Source organism: Mobula birostris, chromosome 4 (assembly GCF_030028105.1).
Source record: "Mobula birostris isolate sMobBir1 chromosome 4, sMobBir1.hap1, whole genome shotgun sequence".
In the NCBI taxonomy this organism is placed as follows: domain Eukaryota; kingdom Metazoa; phylum Chordata; class Chondrichthyes; order Myliobatiformes; family Myliobatidae; genus Mobula; species Mobula birostris.
Window position 1 is genome coordinate 98,039,601 of NC_092373.1, and position 13,461 is coordinate 98,053,061.

Genomic DNA, 13,461 nt, shown 5'->3' on the forward strand with positions numbered 1-13,461 from the left:
CACTCCTTCTAAATCCCTTCGCATCTCCTCAAAGTTAGCCTTTCTCCAATCAAAAATCTCAACCCTGGGTCCAGTCCTATCCTTCTCCATAATTATATTGAAACTAATGGTATTGTGATCACTGGAGCCAAATTGCTCCCCAACACATACCTCTGCCACCTGTCCTATCTCATTCCCTAACAGGAGATCCAACACTCCCCCTTCTCTAGTTGGTACCTCTATGTATTGCTGCAAAACACTGTCTTGCACACATTTGACAAACTCCAAACCATCCAGCCCTTTTACAGAATGGGCTTCCCAGTCTATGTGTGGAAAATTAAAATCTCCCACAATCACAACCTTGTGCTCAGTACAGATATCTGCTATCTCCTTACAAATTTGCTCCTCCAATTCTCGGTCCTCATTAGGTGGTCTATAAGCGTCACTACACCTTTCCCATTCCTCAGTTCCACCCAAATATCCTCCCTAGACGAGTCCACTAATCTATCTTGCCAGAGCACTGCTGTTATATTTTCTCTGACAAGCAATGCAACACCTTTCCCCCTTGCCCCTCCTATTCTATCACAGCTGGAGCAACGAAATCCTGGAATATTTAGTTGCCAATCACACCCCTCCTGCAACCATCTTTCACTAATAGCTACAACATCATATTTCCAGGTATCAATCCATGATCTAAGCTCATCCACCTTTCTTACAGTGCTCCTAGCATTAAAATAGATGCATTTAAGAAACTGTCCACCTCTTACTCTCTGTTTATCCTGAATGGAGCAAACAACTTTGTTATCTTTTTCTTCCTTCTCCCCTACATCTTCAGTCTGAGCGCTCCCGATCTCTGTCCCCTGCCTATCTTCCCTCACACGCTGTCTACTAGCTTTCTCTATTTGTGAAACTAACCTCCTCTCTCCTAGTCTCTTCAATATGATTTCCAAGCCCGAACCATTCTAGTTTAAAGTCACCTCAGTAGCCTTCGCAAATCTCCCGGCCAGGATATTGGTTCCCCTAGGATTCAAATGCAACCCGTCCTCTTTGTACAGGTCACACCTGCACTAAAAGAGGTCGCAATGATCCAAAAACTTGAATCCCTGCCCCCTGCTCCAATCCCTCAGCCACACATTTATCCTCCACCTCATTGCATTCCTACTCTTACTGTCGCGTAGCACAGGCAGTAATCCCGAGATTATTACCTTTGTGGTCCTTCTTCTCAACTCCCTTCCTAACTCCCTATATTCTCCTTTCAGGACCTCTTCCCTTTTCCTACCTATGTCATTGGTACCACGACCTCTGGCTCCTCACCCTCCCACTTCAGGATATCTTGGACGCGATCAGAAACATCCTGGACCCTGGCACCGGGGAGGCAAACTACCATCCGGGTCTCCTGACTGCGTCCACAGAATCACCTGCCTGACCCCCTAACTATCGAGTCCCCTATTACTTCTGCCCTCTTCTTCCCTTCCCTACCCTTCTGAGCTACAGGGCCAGACTCTGTGCCAGAGGCACGACCACTGTTGCTTCCCCCAGGTAAGCTGTCCCCCCCACCAACAGTACTCAAACAGGAGTACCTATTTTCAAGGGGCACAGCCACTGGGGTACTCTATAATACCTGACCCCTCCCCTTCCCCCTCCTAACTGTGACCCACTTGTCTACCTCCCATGGCCCTGGTGTGACCACCTGCCTGTAACTCCTCTCTATCAATTCCTCACGAGGTCATCAAGCTGCAGCTCCAGTTCCCTAACGCGGTCCCTTAGGAGCTGCATCTCAGCGCACCTGGCGCAGATGCGGACGTCCGGGAGACTGGGAGACTCCAGAACCTCCCACATCCGACACTGAGAACAACAAGCTGCCCTCACACTCATACTTCCCCTTCTCCTCAAATAACAGGAAAAAATGAAATCCAAACCTTCTTTTCCTCGCCCGTTTCCGCCTAAGCCCTTTGAGCCAAAGCCCTTAAGTCTTCACTCTGCTCCCGGCTCACTCCGCAGCCCGCAAACAATTCTGCCCGCTGTATACGGCTGTGTTCCTTTTAAATCTTCTGCGTTTCACTGCCCGACGTCACACGCCTGCGCAGTCCCGCCTCTCTGAACTCCGATGAAAAAAAATGAAAAATTCAAAATGGCTTCCGCCGCACTCCAGCTCCGATTCTCAGACTTCCTTCTTCCTTCTCCTTTTCTTTTGCCTCCCTCCCTGTCCTTTCTGAAACATCCAAAACCCGGCGCTTGATGTAACCATTCCTGTCCCTGAGGCATACAAGTCTCACCACATCATAGCTCCAAGTACTGATCCACGCTTTAAGCTCATCCGCTTTGTTCACAATACTCCTTGCGTTAAAATAGACACTCATCAAACTGTTGGTCTGAGCGCGACCCTTCTCTATCACCTGCCTATCCTCCCTCACACACTGTCTCCAAGCTTTCTCTATTCACCTCTTTAGTTCGGTTCCCACCCCCCAACAATACTAGTTTAAACTCTCCCCAGTAGCCTTAGCAAACCCCCCCATCAGGATATTGGTCCCCTTGGGATCCAAGTGCAACCCGTCATTTTTGTACAGGTCACACCTGCCCCAAAAGAGGTCCCAATGATCCCGAAATCTGAATCCCTGCTCCCTGCCCCCTGCTCTAATTCCTCAGCCACGCATTTATCCTCCACCTCATTGTATTCCTATACTCACTATCATGTGGCACAGGCTGTAATCCTGAGATAACTGCCTTTGCGGTCCTGCTTCTCAACTTCATTCCTAACTCCCTGTAGTCTGTTTTCAGGACCTCTTCCCTTTTCCTACCTATCAAAAATGTGATAACAGCGCATTTGGAAAGCAGTGAAATCATCGGACAAAGTCAGCATGGATTTGTGAAAGGAAAATCTTGTCTGACGAATCCAATAGAATTTTTTGAGGATGTAACTAGTAGAGTGTACAGGGGAGAACCAGTGAATGTGGTATATTTGGATTTTCAAAAGGCTTTTGACAAGGTCCCACACAGGAGATTAGTGTGCAAACTTAAAGCACACGGTATTGGGGGTAAGGTATTGATGTGGATAGAGAATTGATTGGCAGACAGGAAGCAAAGAGTTGGAATAAACGGGACCTTTTCAGAATGGCAGCAGTGACTAGTGGCGTACCGCAAGGCTCAGTGCTGGGACCCCAGTTGTTTACAATATATATTAATGCCTTAGATGAGGGAATTAAATGCAACATCTCCAAGTTTGCGGATGACACGAAGCTGGGCGGCAGTGTTGGCTGTGAAGAGGATGCTAAGAGGATGCAGGGTGACTTGGGTAGGTTAGGTGAGTGGGCAAATTCATGGCAATTTAATGTGGATAAGTGTGAGGTTATCCACTTTGGTGGCAAAAACAGGAAACAGATTATTATCTGAATGGTGGCCGATTAGGAAAAGGGGAGGTGCAACGAGACCTGGGTGTCATTAAACACCAGTCATTGAAAGTGGGCATGTAGGTACAGCAGGTGGTGAAAAAGGCAAATGGTATTCTGGCATTCATAGCAAGAGGATTCGAGTACAGGAGCAGGGAGGTACTACTGCAGTTGTACAAGGCCTTGGTGAGACCACACCTGGAGTATTGTGTGCAGTTTTGGTCCCCTAATCTGAGGAAAGACATTCTTGCCATAGAGGGAGTACAAAGAAGGTTCACCAGATTGATTCTTGGGATGGCAGGACTTTCATATGATGAAAGACTGGATCGACTAGGCTTATACTCGTTGGAATTTAGAAGATTGAAGGGGGATCTTATTGAAACGTATAAAATCCTAAAGGGATTGGACAGGCTAGATGCAGGAAGATTGTTCCCGATGTTGGGGAAGTCCAGAACGAGGGGTCACAGTTTGAGGATAAAGGGGAAGCCTTTTAGGACTGAGATTAGGAAAAACTTCTTCACACAGAGAGTGGTGAATCTGTGGAATTCTCTGCCACAGGAAACAGCTGAGGCCAGTTCATTGGCTATATCTAAGAGGGAGTTAGATATGGCCCTTGTGGCTAAAGGGATCGGGGGTATGGAGGGAAGGCTGATATCGGGTTCTGAGTTGGATGATTAACCATGATCATACTGAATGGCGGTGCAGGCTCGAAGGGCCGAATGGCCTACTCCTGCACCTATTTTCTATGTTTCTATGTCATTGGTACCAATATGTACCATGACCGCTGGCTGTTCTCACTCCCACTGCAGGATATCGTGGACGCGATCTGAAACATCCTGGACCCTGGTGCCTGGGAGACAAACTACCATCCAAGTTTCTTTCCTCCGTCCACAGAATCGCCTGTACGACCCCTAACTATAGAGTCCCTATCACTACTGCCTTCCTCTTCTTTTTCCTTTCCCTACCCTTCTGAGCCACAGGGCCGGACTTTGTGCCAGAGGCGCGACCACTGTTGCTCCCCCCAGGTAGGCTGTCTCCCCCAACAGTACTCAAACAGGAGTGCTTATTGTTCGGGGGGACAGCCATAGGGGTATTCTCTAGTACCTGACTCTTCCCCTTCCCTCTCCTAACTGTTACTCACTTGTCTGTCTCCCGTGGCTCCGGTGTGACCACCGGCCTATAACTCCTTTCTATCATCTCCTCGCTCTCCTTGACCAGATGAAGGTCATCGAGTTGCGACTCCAGTTCCCTAATGTGGTTCCTTAGGAGCTGCGGCTCGACACGCTGGGTGCAGATATGGCCGTCTGGGAGTTTGGGAGACTCCAGGACTTCCCACATATGACACCAAGCACAGAACACCGGCCTCACACACATACCTCCTTTCCACAATTATCACAGGTAAACCTACCTCGCCTCGTCCCGTTACCGCCCAAGCCAGTTGAGCCAAAGCCCTACTACTCTGTTACCCTCTCATTCCACTGTCCGCTCCGAACGCTGCCAGCTGGATATGGAAGGGCAAGAAATGGAGTGACGACAGACTCTGAATGATATAGGTAGGAAAGGTGAGGAGTCCTGAAGAGAGATCTTGGGGAGCTAGGTCGAAAGCTAAAAAGCAGGACCTCCAGGGTAGTATTCTCTGGATTGCTGCCTGGGACACATGCCAGCGAGGATAAGAACAGGATAATTTGGCAGGTGAACGCATAGCTGAGGAATTTGTGCAGGGGGCGGGGGTTCTGATTTCTGGATCATTAGGATCTGTTCTGGGGAACAAAAGGGACGAGTTACACCTTAACTAGAGGAGGATCGATATGCTAAGGGGATAGGAACCAGATTGATAGGGCTGAGGATGGGGCACTTAGTTTACAGAAGCAGTGTGTAGTGAGACTGCTCGCAAGGACAGGCTGATCATAGGGCAAAATTGTAGTCAACAGATTGAGTTGCACTGTAAAAAGGGGACAAAATTAAAAAAGGTGAATGTAGGACTGAAGGTGTTGTATTTGAATGCACACAGTATATGGAAAAAGGTAGATGACCTTGCAGCCCAGTTAAAGATTGGCATGTATGATGTTGTGGGCATCCCTGAATTGTGGCTGAAAGGTGGTCATAGCTGGAAGATTCACATTGTTTCAAAAGAACAGGCAGGTAGACAGAAGGGGCGGGCTAGCTCTGTTGGTTAACAATGAAATCAAATCATTATGCAGAGGTGATATAGGATCAGAAGGTGAAGGGGGATTGTTGTGAGTAGAGCTAAGGAACTGCAAGGGTAAAAAGGCCCTGATGGAAGTTATACAGTGCCTATAAAAAGTATTCACACCCCCCCCAGAAGTTTTCATGTTTTATTGTTTTTCAACATTGAATCACAGAGGTTTTAATTTGACTTTTTTGACACTGTTCGACAGAAAAAGACTCCTTCGTGTTAAAGTGAAAACAGATCTCTACAAAGTGATCTAAATTAATTACAAATATAAAATAAAAAATAATTGATTGCACAAGTATTCACCCCCTTTAGTATGACACACCAAATCATCACTGGTACAGCCAATTGGTTTTATAAGTCACATGATTAGTTAAATGGAGACCTGTTTTTGGAAACTTGCGTGCAGTCAAGGTGTTTTGATTGATTATACTAAAAATACACCTGTACCTGGAAGGTCCAACTGCTGGCAAGTCAGTATCCTGGCAAAAGCTACACCATGACAACAAAAGAACGCTCCAAAGAACTCAGTGAAAAGATTATTGAAAAGCACAAGTCAGGAGATGGATACAAGAAAATTTCCAAGTATCGTTATGTCAATCATCCAGAAAAGGAAAGAATATGAACAGCTGTAAATCTGCCTAGGGCAGGCCATTCTTAAAAACTGAGTGACTATGCAAGAAGTGGACCAATGATGGAGATCACCAAGACAACAGATGGTGCAGGGGGCAAGGTTTCAAGTTCTTGGATCATTGGAACCTTTTTTGGGGAAGGGGGTGACCTGCACAAGTGGGATGGGTTGCACCTGAACTGGAGGGGAAACCAATATCCTGGGAGGGAGGTTTGCTAATGCTATTGGCGATGGTTTAAACTAGATTTGCAGGGGGTGGCAGCCAAGGTGAAGAGGCAGAGGATGCGGCGGTTGGCGAACAAGTACAGACAGCTTGTAGGGAGTTTGTGGGGAAGGTTAGGCAGATGATAGAGCAAAGATGCATTCATCTAGATGGTTGAAGATATGTCTATTTTAATGCAAGGAGTATCACAAATTGATGAACTTAAAACGTGTTTTATGTAAATATGTTGAACTATAATGTTGTGGCTATTACAAAGACTTGGATGTCTCAGGGGCAGGAATGGCTGATAAGTGTGCCGGGGCTTTCGATGTTTCAAAAAGGACAGGGAGGGAGGCAAAATAGGTGAGAGTGTGGTATTGCTAATCAGGGATAGTATCACGACTGTGGAAAAGGACGAAGTAATGGAGGGAATGTCTACTGAGTCAGTGTGTGTGGAAGTCAGAAAAAGGAAGGGATCAACAACTATGGGTGTTTTTTTAGGCCCCCCAATAGTAACAGAAACATTAAGGAGCAGATAGGGAGGCAGATTCTGGAACAGTGCAATAATAATAGGATTGTTGTGATGGGTGATTTTAACTTCCCTAATATTGACTGGCATCTCCTTAGAACAAGGGGTTTAAATGGGGTTAAGTTTGTTAGGTGTGTTCAGGAAGGTTTCCTGATGCAATATGTAGATAAGCCAACTAGAGGAGAGGCTGTACTTGATTTGTTATTGGGAAATGAACATGGTCAGATGTTAGATCTCTCAGTGGGAGAGCATTTTGGTGGTGGTGATCACAAATCCATCTTCTTTACCGTAGTGCTGGAGGGGGATAGGAGCAGACAATTTGGTAAAACATTTAATTGGGGTAGGGAGAAATATGATGCTATTGGGCAGAAACCTGGGAGCAGATGTTCTCAGGAAAATGCACGGCAGAAATGTGGCAAATATTCAGGGAACATTTGCATGGCATTCAGCATAGGTTTGTTCCATTGAGGCAGGGAAAGGATGGTAGGGTAAAAGAACCATTGTGTACAAAGGATGTAGAAAATCTAATTAAGAAAAGAAAAGCTTACAAAAAGTTCGAGAAACTACATACTGTTAGAGCCCAAGAAAATTCCAAGGTTGCCAGGAAGGAGCTTAACAATGAAATTAGGAGAGCTAGAAGGGACCAAGGCATTCTACAAGTATGTGAAGAGCAAGAAAATGAGCCATGTGAGAATAGGACCAATCAGGTGTCATCATATTAAAGTGTGCATTGAGTTGGAGGAAGTAACAGAGGTACTTAATGTATTCACCAGGGAAAGGACCTTGGCAATTGTGGGGATGACTTAAACACTTGAGCATATAGACATTAAGAAAGAGGATGTGCTGGAGCTTTTGAAAACATTAAGTTAGATAACTCGCTGGGTCCTGACTAGATATACCCCAAGCTTCTTTGGGTATCGGGGGGTGGTGGTGGGGGGAAGATTGCTGAGCCTCTTGCGATGATTTTGCATCATCAATAGGAACAGGAGAGGTACCAGATTATTGGAGGGTTACAGATTGTGTTCCCTTGTTCAAGAAAGAGATAACCCAGGAAATTATGGACCAGTGACTCTTCAGTGGTGCTCAAGTTGTTGGAGAAGATCATGAGAGGCAGATTTATGAGCATTTGGAGAGACATGATCTGATGAGGGATAGACAGCATGGCTTTGTCGAGGGCAGGTCGTGCCTTGCGAGTCTGATTGAATTCTTTGAGGATGTAACAAAACACATTGATGAAGGTAGAGCAGTAGATGTACTGTATATGGATTTTAGTAAGACATTTGATATGGTTCCCCATGCAAGGCTCATACAGAAGGCAAAGGGGGGTGGTAAATGGTTCATGTTCTGCATGGAGGTCGATGACAAGTGATGTTCTGCAGGGATCTGTTCTGGGACCCCTCCTCTTTGTGATTTTTATAAATGACCTGGATGAAGAAGTAGAAGGGCAGCACAAAAGTTGGGGGTGTTGTGCATAGTCTGGTGGGTTGTCAGAGATTACAGCAGGACATCAATAGGATGTAGACTGGGCTGAGAAGTTGCAGATGGAGATGTCAAAAGAGTGTTGTTTCGATAAGGTGGATTCAATGTGCAGGTAGATTGGGAAAATCAGGTTGGTGCTGGATCCCAAGAGGCAGAATTTGTACTTTGCCAACAAGATGGCTTTTTAGAGCAATTCATGGTTGAGTCCACTAGGGGATCAGCTATTCTGGATTAGGTGTTGTGCAGTGAACTGAAATTAATTGGAGAGCTTAAGGTAAAGGAATTCACCGTGCAACTTGAAAAGGAGAAGGTAAAGTCAGATGTATCCGTGTTACAGTAGAGTAAAGGGAATTACAGAGATATGAGAGAGGAGCTGACCAAAATTGATTGGAACGGAACACTAGCAAGGCAGAACAGCTCTAGTTGGAGTTTCTGGGAATAACTCACAAGACAGAGGATAGATACATTCCAAAGAAATGTTATTCTAAAGGCAAGGTGATGTAACTGTGGCTGACAAGAGAAGTCAAAGCCAACATAAAGACAAAGAAAGAGGATATAATGGAACAAAAATTAGTGTGGGATACCAATAGTAATTTGGAGCCATTACACGAGGGCTTCCAAGGCAATTCCACTGATCTTGGTCCTAATATCTCAGGTTCCTTACCGCTCAGTATATCAGTTTAGTAGGATTCCTCACAACTATGTTAATCTTTAACTGTCAATGCCATTTAGCTTTGAGATATTTTTAAACCCTATGGATATAATGTATTAGGGAAATCTAACTTATTGTTCATGTGGAATCTGATCTTTAATGGAGTTTTTCCCAGAAGTTTGATTTGTAAGGACAAGGACTGCTTTTGAACAGAGGGAGCAATTCTGTCTGGAATTGCAGCTAGTTTTGAAATCTCTGCAAAAGGAGAAAGGTTGCCAATGTGAAATTTGGGGTTTTAACACTCTGTCAGGGTGAGGGAGTTGCTGGTCTGGAGGGTTGGAGGGAAGCTGTCAGAAGATCAGTGATTGTAGATCAGTAGGCCTGTCATATGAACAGAAAGAAAGACCATACTTGTGGGTCAGGCCTTCTGCGCTAAAATCATTTCATCATAAAGCAGATATGACATGAAAAAAAACTCGAAAGAATATTGGTTGCTGGTCATACTGGTTATCAGTGATTAAAAATAAATTTTAAAATTAGGGGAAATCTCTGAACTCCACAAAGATAAATGTTTATTTTAAAGAGCTTTCTTGAAAGCAGACAAGTAGATTTAGTGGAAACTTGCAGTTAACATTAATTTGCTTGGAAGTAGATTATGAGTGTTACCCTTTTATTATAGTGGTTTGGACTAATAAAAAAGAAAATGGAAGTAAATTGTCGTTTAAAGTTAAATTGGATAGATATATGGACAGGAAAGGAATGGAGGGTTAAGGGCTGAGTGCAGGTCGGTGGGACTAGGTGAGAGTAAGAGTTTGGCACGGACTAGAAGGGCTGAGATGGCCTGTTTCCGTGCTGTAATTGTTATATGGTTATAAGTACAATTTACATCACAGTAATATTTACTTTTAAGTTTCTATCAGTTCTTTCACAAGCTGAGCTGTGTTCAATAGCGTCTGGCGGAATGGAAGCAGGCTATTCAGGCCAATGAATCAGCACCAACTATCAAGCCCCTATTTATACTAGTTAAATCTCTCTCTCGCCCAGTCTCACCACCCCCCCCCCGATACCCCTCTCATGCCAACCACCCCCCCACTTCACCAGCTCCTCTATCCTCTTAGACCAGTGTACCATATTGCATGTCTTTTGGAAATGGGGGTGAATTGGAATCTCTGGGGCAAACCTACACTGTCACAGTGCAAATGTTCAGTCAACACCAGAGGTTAGAAGTGAATCTGAGCCACTAGAGGCTTTGAAAGCAACATCTCTGGGAATTGGGAGTTTGTATTCCATTGACACCATGTTCTATTTCTACAACAGCTGAGAGACCAGTTGGATTTGGTGGAGCAGCAACATTTTTCTGAGTTGAAGGGAATGAAGTTGGAGATCTCACAGCTGACCACGGAACTGCACCAGCGTGATGTAACTATTGCAGAAATGAGTGTAGCCACCTCCAACGTGGAACGCCAGCTTCAGAGTGAACTGGAGAAAGCTGACAGAAAGGCTACAGAAATCAAGGTGTTTTTGATTAATCTCAGTCATTTGTTTGAAGTTAAAATTCTGGAGACGTAGAACTTGCTGGAAATTTTCTAGCAAGTCAGGCAGCATCTGTGGAGAAAGAAACATAGTTAACTATCAGGCTAAAGCCCCTTTATTGTATTTCTTTCAGTGCTGCCTGATCCGAGGATGAGGAATGAATTAAAGAGGTTAATAAAATCATGAGGGGGCATAGCTAAATGAGTGGTCACATTCTTTTCCCAGGTTAAGGGAGTTTAGCACTAGAAGGCATTGGTTTAAGCCAGGGGTCCCCAACCTTATTTGCACCGCGGACTGGTTTAATATTGACAATATTCTTGTGGACCGGCTGACAGGGGTGGGGGGGGAGGTTGTTATTAATCACGACCAGAATATTGGTGAAACTATAAGTCACTTATAAGTGGCTAATAATACACTCAATTTTGTTTCTAAAAGGGTTTATCTAACGAATTTAATATTAAACACACAGCGCATATTTTCCTCCCATGAATACAGTGATAAGTCAATTATAAGTCACTTAGAACTCAATAGCATCATAACATTTTAAGTAACGTTTCGATATTAAACACACAGCGCATATTTTCCTCGTATGAACATATAAAATCATTGCAACACACCAATATCGGTGGATCAGTGGGAGCCCTGGGCTTGTTTCCCTGCATCAAGATGGTCCCATCGAGGGGTGATGGGAGACATCGATTCCTTATGTCCAGTCTATTCTGCAGTTTCGTTTTCGTTGCATTCATTGCAGAAAATCCTGCTTCACAGAGATATGATGTTGGAAATGGAAGCAACGTTTTCAGTGCTTTCGTGGCTATCTCAGGATATTCAGCCTTGACTTTGATCCAGAATGCTGGCAGAGATGTTATGTCAAACATATCTCTCAGCCCATTGTCATTTGCAAGCTCGAGTAGTTGATCTTCTTCCCGTGCTGACATGGATGATTCACCGGGGACATTCACAAATGGGTCATGGACCCATTCCCTTGCATGTCTTGGGTCATTTGCGGTTGGGAAGTAATGCTCCAATTCTGTCGACAGCGAGGATAGGTGATCGCGCACTAGCTGTGAGAAAGACGGTGCAGCCTCAGTCTCTCCCAACATCCCATCTAATGTTGGGAACATGTAAAATATGCCCCTTTCCACTCGCCGTCCCCACATTTCCAGTTTGGCTTTGAAAGTAGACACTTTATCTGCCAACTTGAAGACAGTTGTCATTCTCCCCTGAAGTGACAAATTCAGTTCATTGAGCAGGTTGAAGATGTCACACAGTTAAGCGAGTTTTGCTATCCACTCCTCGTCACTGAAGTGTGCTGCCAGTGGTGACTTTTTTCCTGAAAGAAATCTCTGTAGCGATTAGACAGTTTGTCTCCACATATCACCCACAGGAGGCTTGGAGCGTGCGAGTCACCGGTTGCAATAAAGCCATATTTTATGTACAACTCGTCGTATTTTCTGTTGAAGGAAGTTTTCTTTTTTTTTGCAGTCTCTGCCTCAGCTGCCTCTGCGTTATGTTCGTCGTTAGGCCTTTTATGTCCTCTTCCAGCTCTTCCAAAGAAACTCTCAGGCGACGTTTGTTTTTTACTCATACCGACTGATGACCGCGTGGGTAATGATCTCACCTGCGTAATGACGTTGCGTGCGCTGAAGCTCAACAGTGGGCGTGACAGAGAATGTGGAAAGGTGCAACTGACCCATATCGCTTTATGTCGTCTCATATCACCAGATCATAACGTTTCCTCGCAGCTTGATAGCACATGCTTTGCGGCCCGGTATCGGTCCGCAGCCCAGTGGTTGGGGACCACTGGTTTAAGCTATACGTGTCTAAATGCATTTCAAATAGTGTAATTGGAGATCTTCCTGCCTAGGAAGACCCTGATGACTTAACCTGCGGGAACTGCATCCATCTGTAGCTTCTAACAATCCATGTTAAGGAATTGTTGTTAGAACTGCAACTAGATGAGCTCCAGGTCATTCGAGACGTTGAGGGGGTGATAGATAGGACATATAGAGGGATAGTTACACCCAAGATGCAGGACACAGGAGACTGGGTGACAGTCAGGGGAAAGAGATTGAACAGCCAGTGTCGGGCATTCTTGTGGCCTTCCCCCTCAACAACAGGTATGCCACTGTGGACACTATTCAAGGACAGGGGGGTGACCTAACAGAGGAAAGTCACAGTGGTCAGGTCTGTGGCATTGAGTCTGGCTCTGTGACTCAAGGGAAGGGTAGAGAAGAGGCGAGCTGTGGTGATAGCGGATTTGTTAGCGGAACAGAAAGGAGGTTCTGTGGATGGGAATGAGATTTCCAGATAATATGTTGCCTCCTAGGTTCCAGGGTCCTTGACATCTTGGATCGCGTCCTCAGCATTCTTATGTGGGAGGGTGAGCATAGGTCATGGTCCAAGTAGGTACCAATGACGTAGGTCAGAAAAGTGAAGAGGATCTTCAAAGTGAGTTCAGGGAGTTAGGTGCTAAGTTATAGGACAGGACAAGAGTGCCAGACATATGATGGAGAGGGTGTGCAGACATGTTAAGATCTCAGACAGGTCAGGAATCAAAAAGTTGAGCATGGTGCGACTAATGTTCTGAGCTATGCATATTTCAATGCATGAAGTATTGTAGGAAAAACAGATGAGCTCAGCACATACTTTATACTTTATAGTTTATACTTTATTGTCACCAAACAATTGATAGGAATGTATAATCATCACAGCGATATTTGATTCTGTGCTTCCCGCTCCCTGGATTACAAATCGATAGTAAATAATAAAAATTTAAATTATAAATCATAAATAGAAAATAGAAAAATGGGAAGTAAGGTAGTGCAAAAAAACTGAGTGGCAGGTCTGGATATTTGGAGGGTACGGCCCAGATC

The 13,461-nt window shown here is 44.8% G+C and overlaps 1 protein-coding gene across 9 annotated transcripts in view; it reads left to right on the forward strand.

Moving 5' to 3' along the window:
* cep63 (centrosomal protein 63) overlaps nucleotides 1-13,461 on the forward strand; it is a 123,610-nt gene that overhangs the window by 86,894 nt on the left and 23,255 nt on the right. For all 9 annotated transcript variants that reach the window (XM_072255842.1, XM_072255849.1, XM_072255841.1 and 6 more), the window contains one exon: nucleotides 10,370-10,567. In XM_072255842.1, the coding sequence (XP_072111943.1) occupies nucleotides 10,370-10,567 (198 nt within the window). The remainder of the gene's footprint in view (nucleotides 1-10,369; nucleotides 10,568-13,461) is intronic.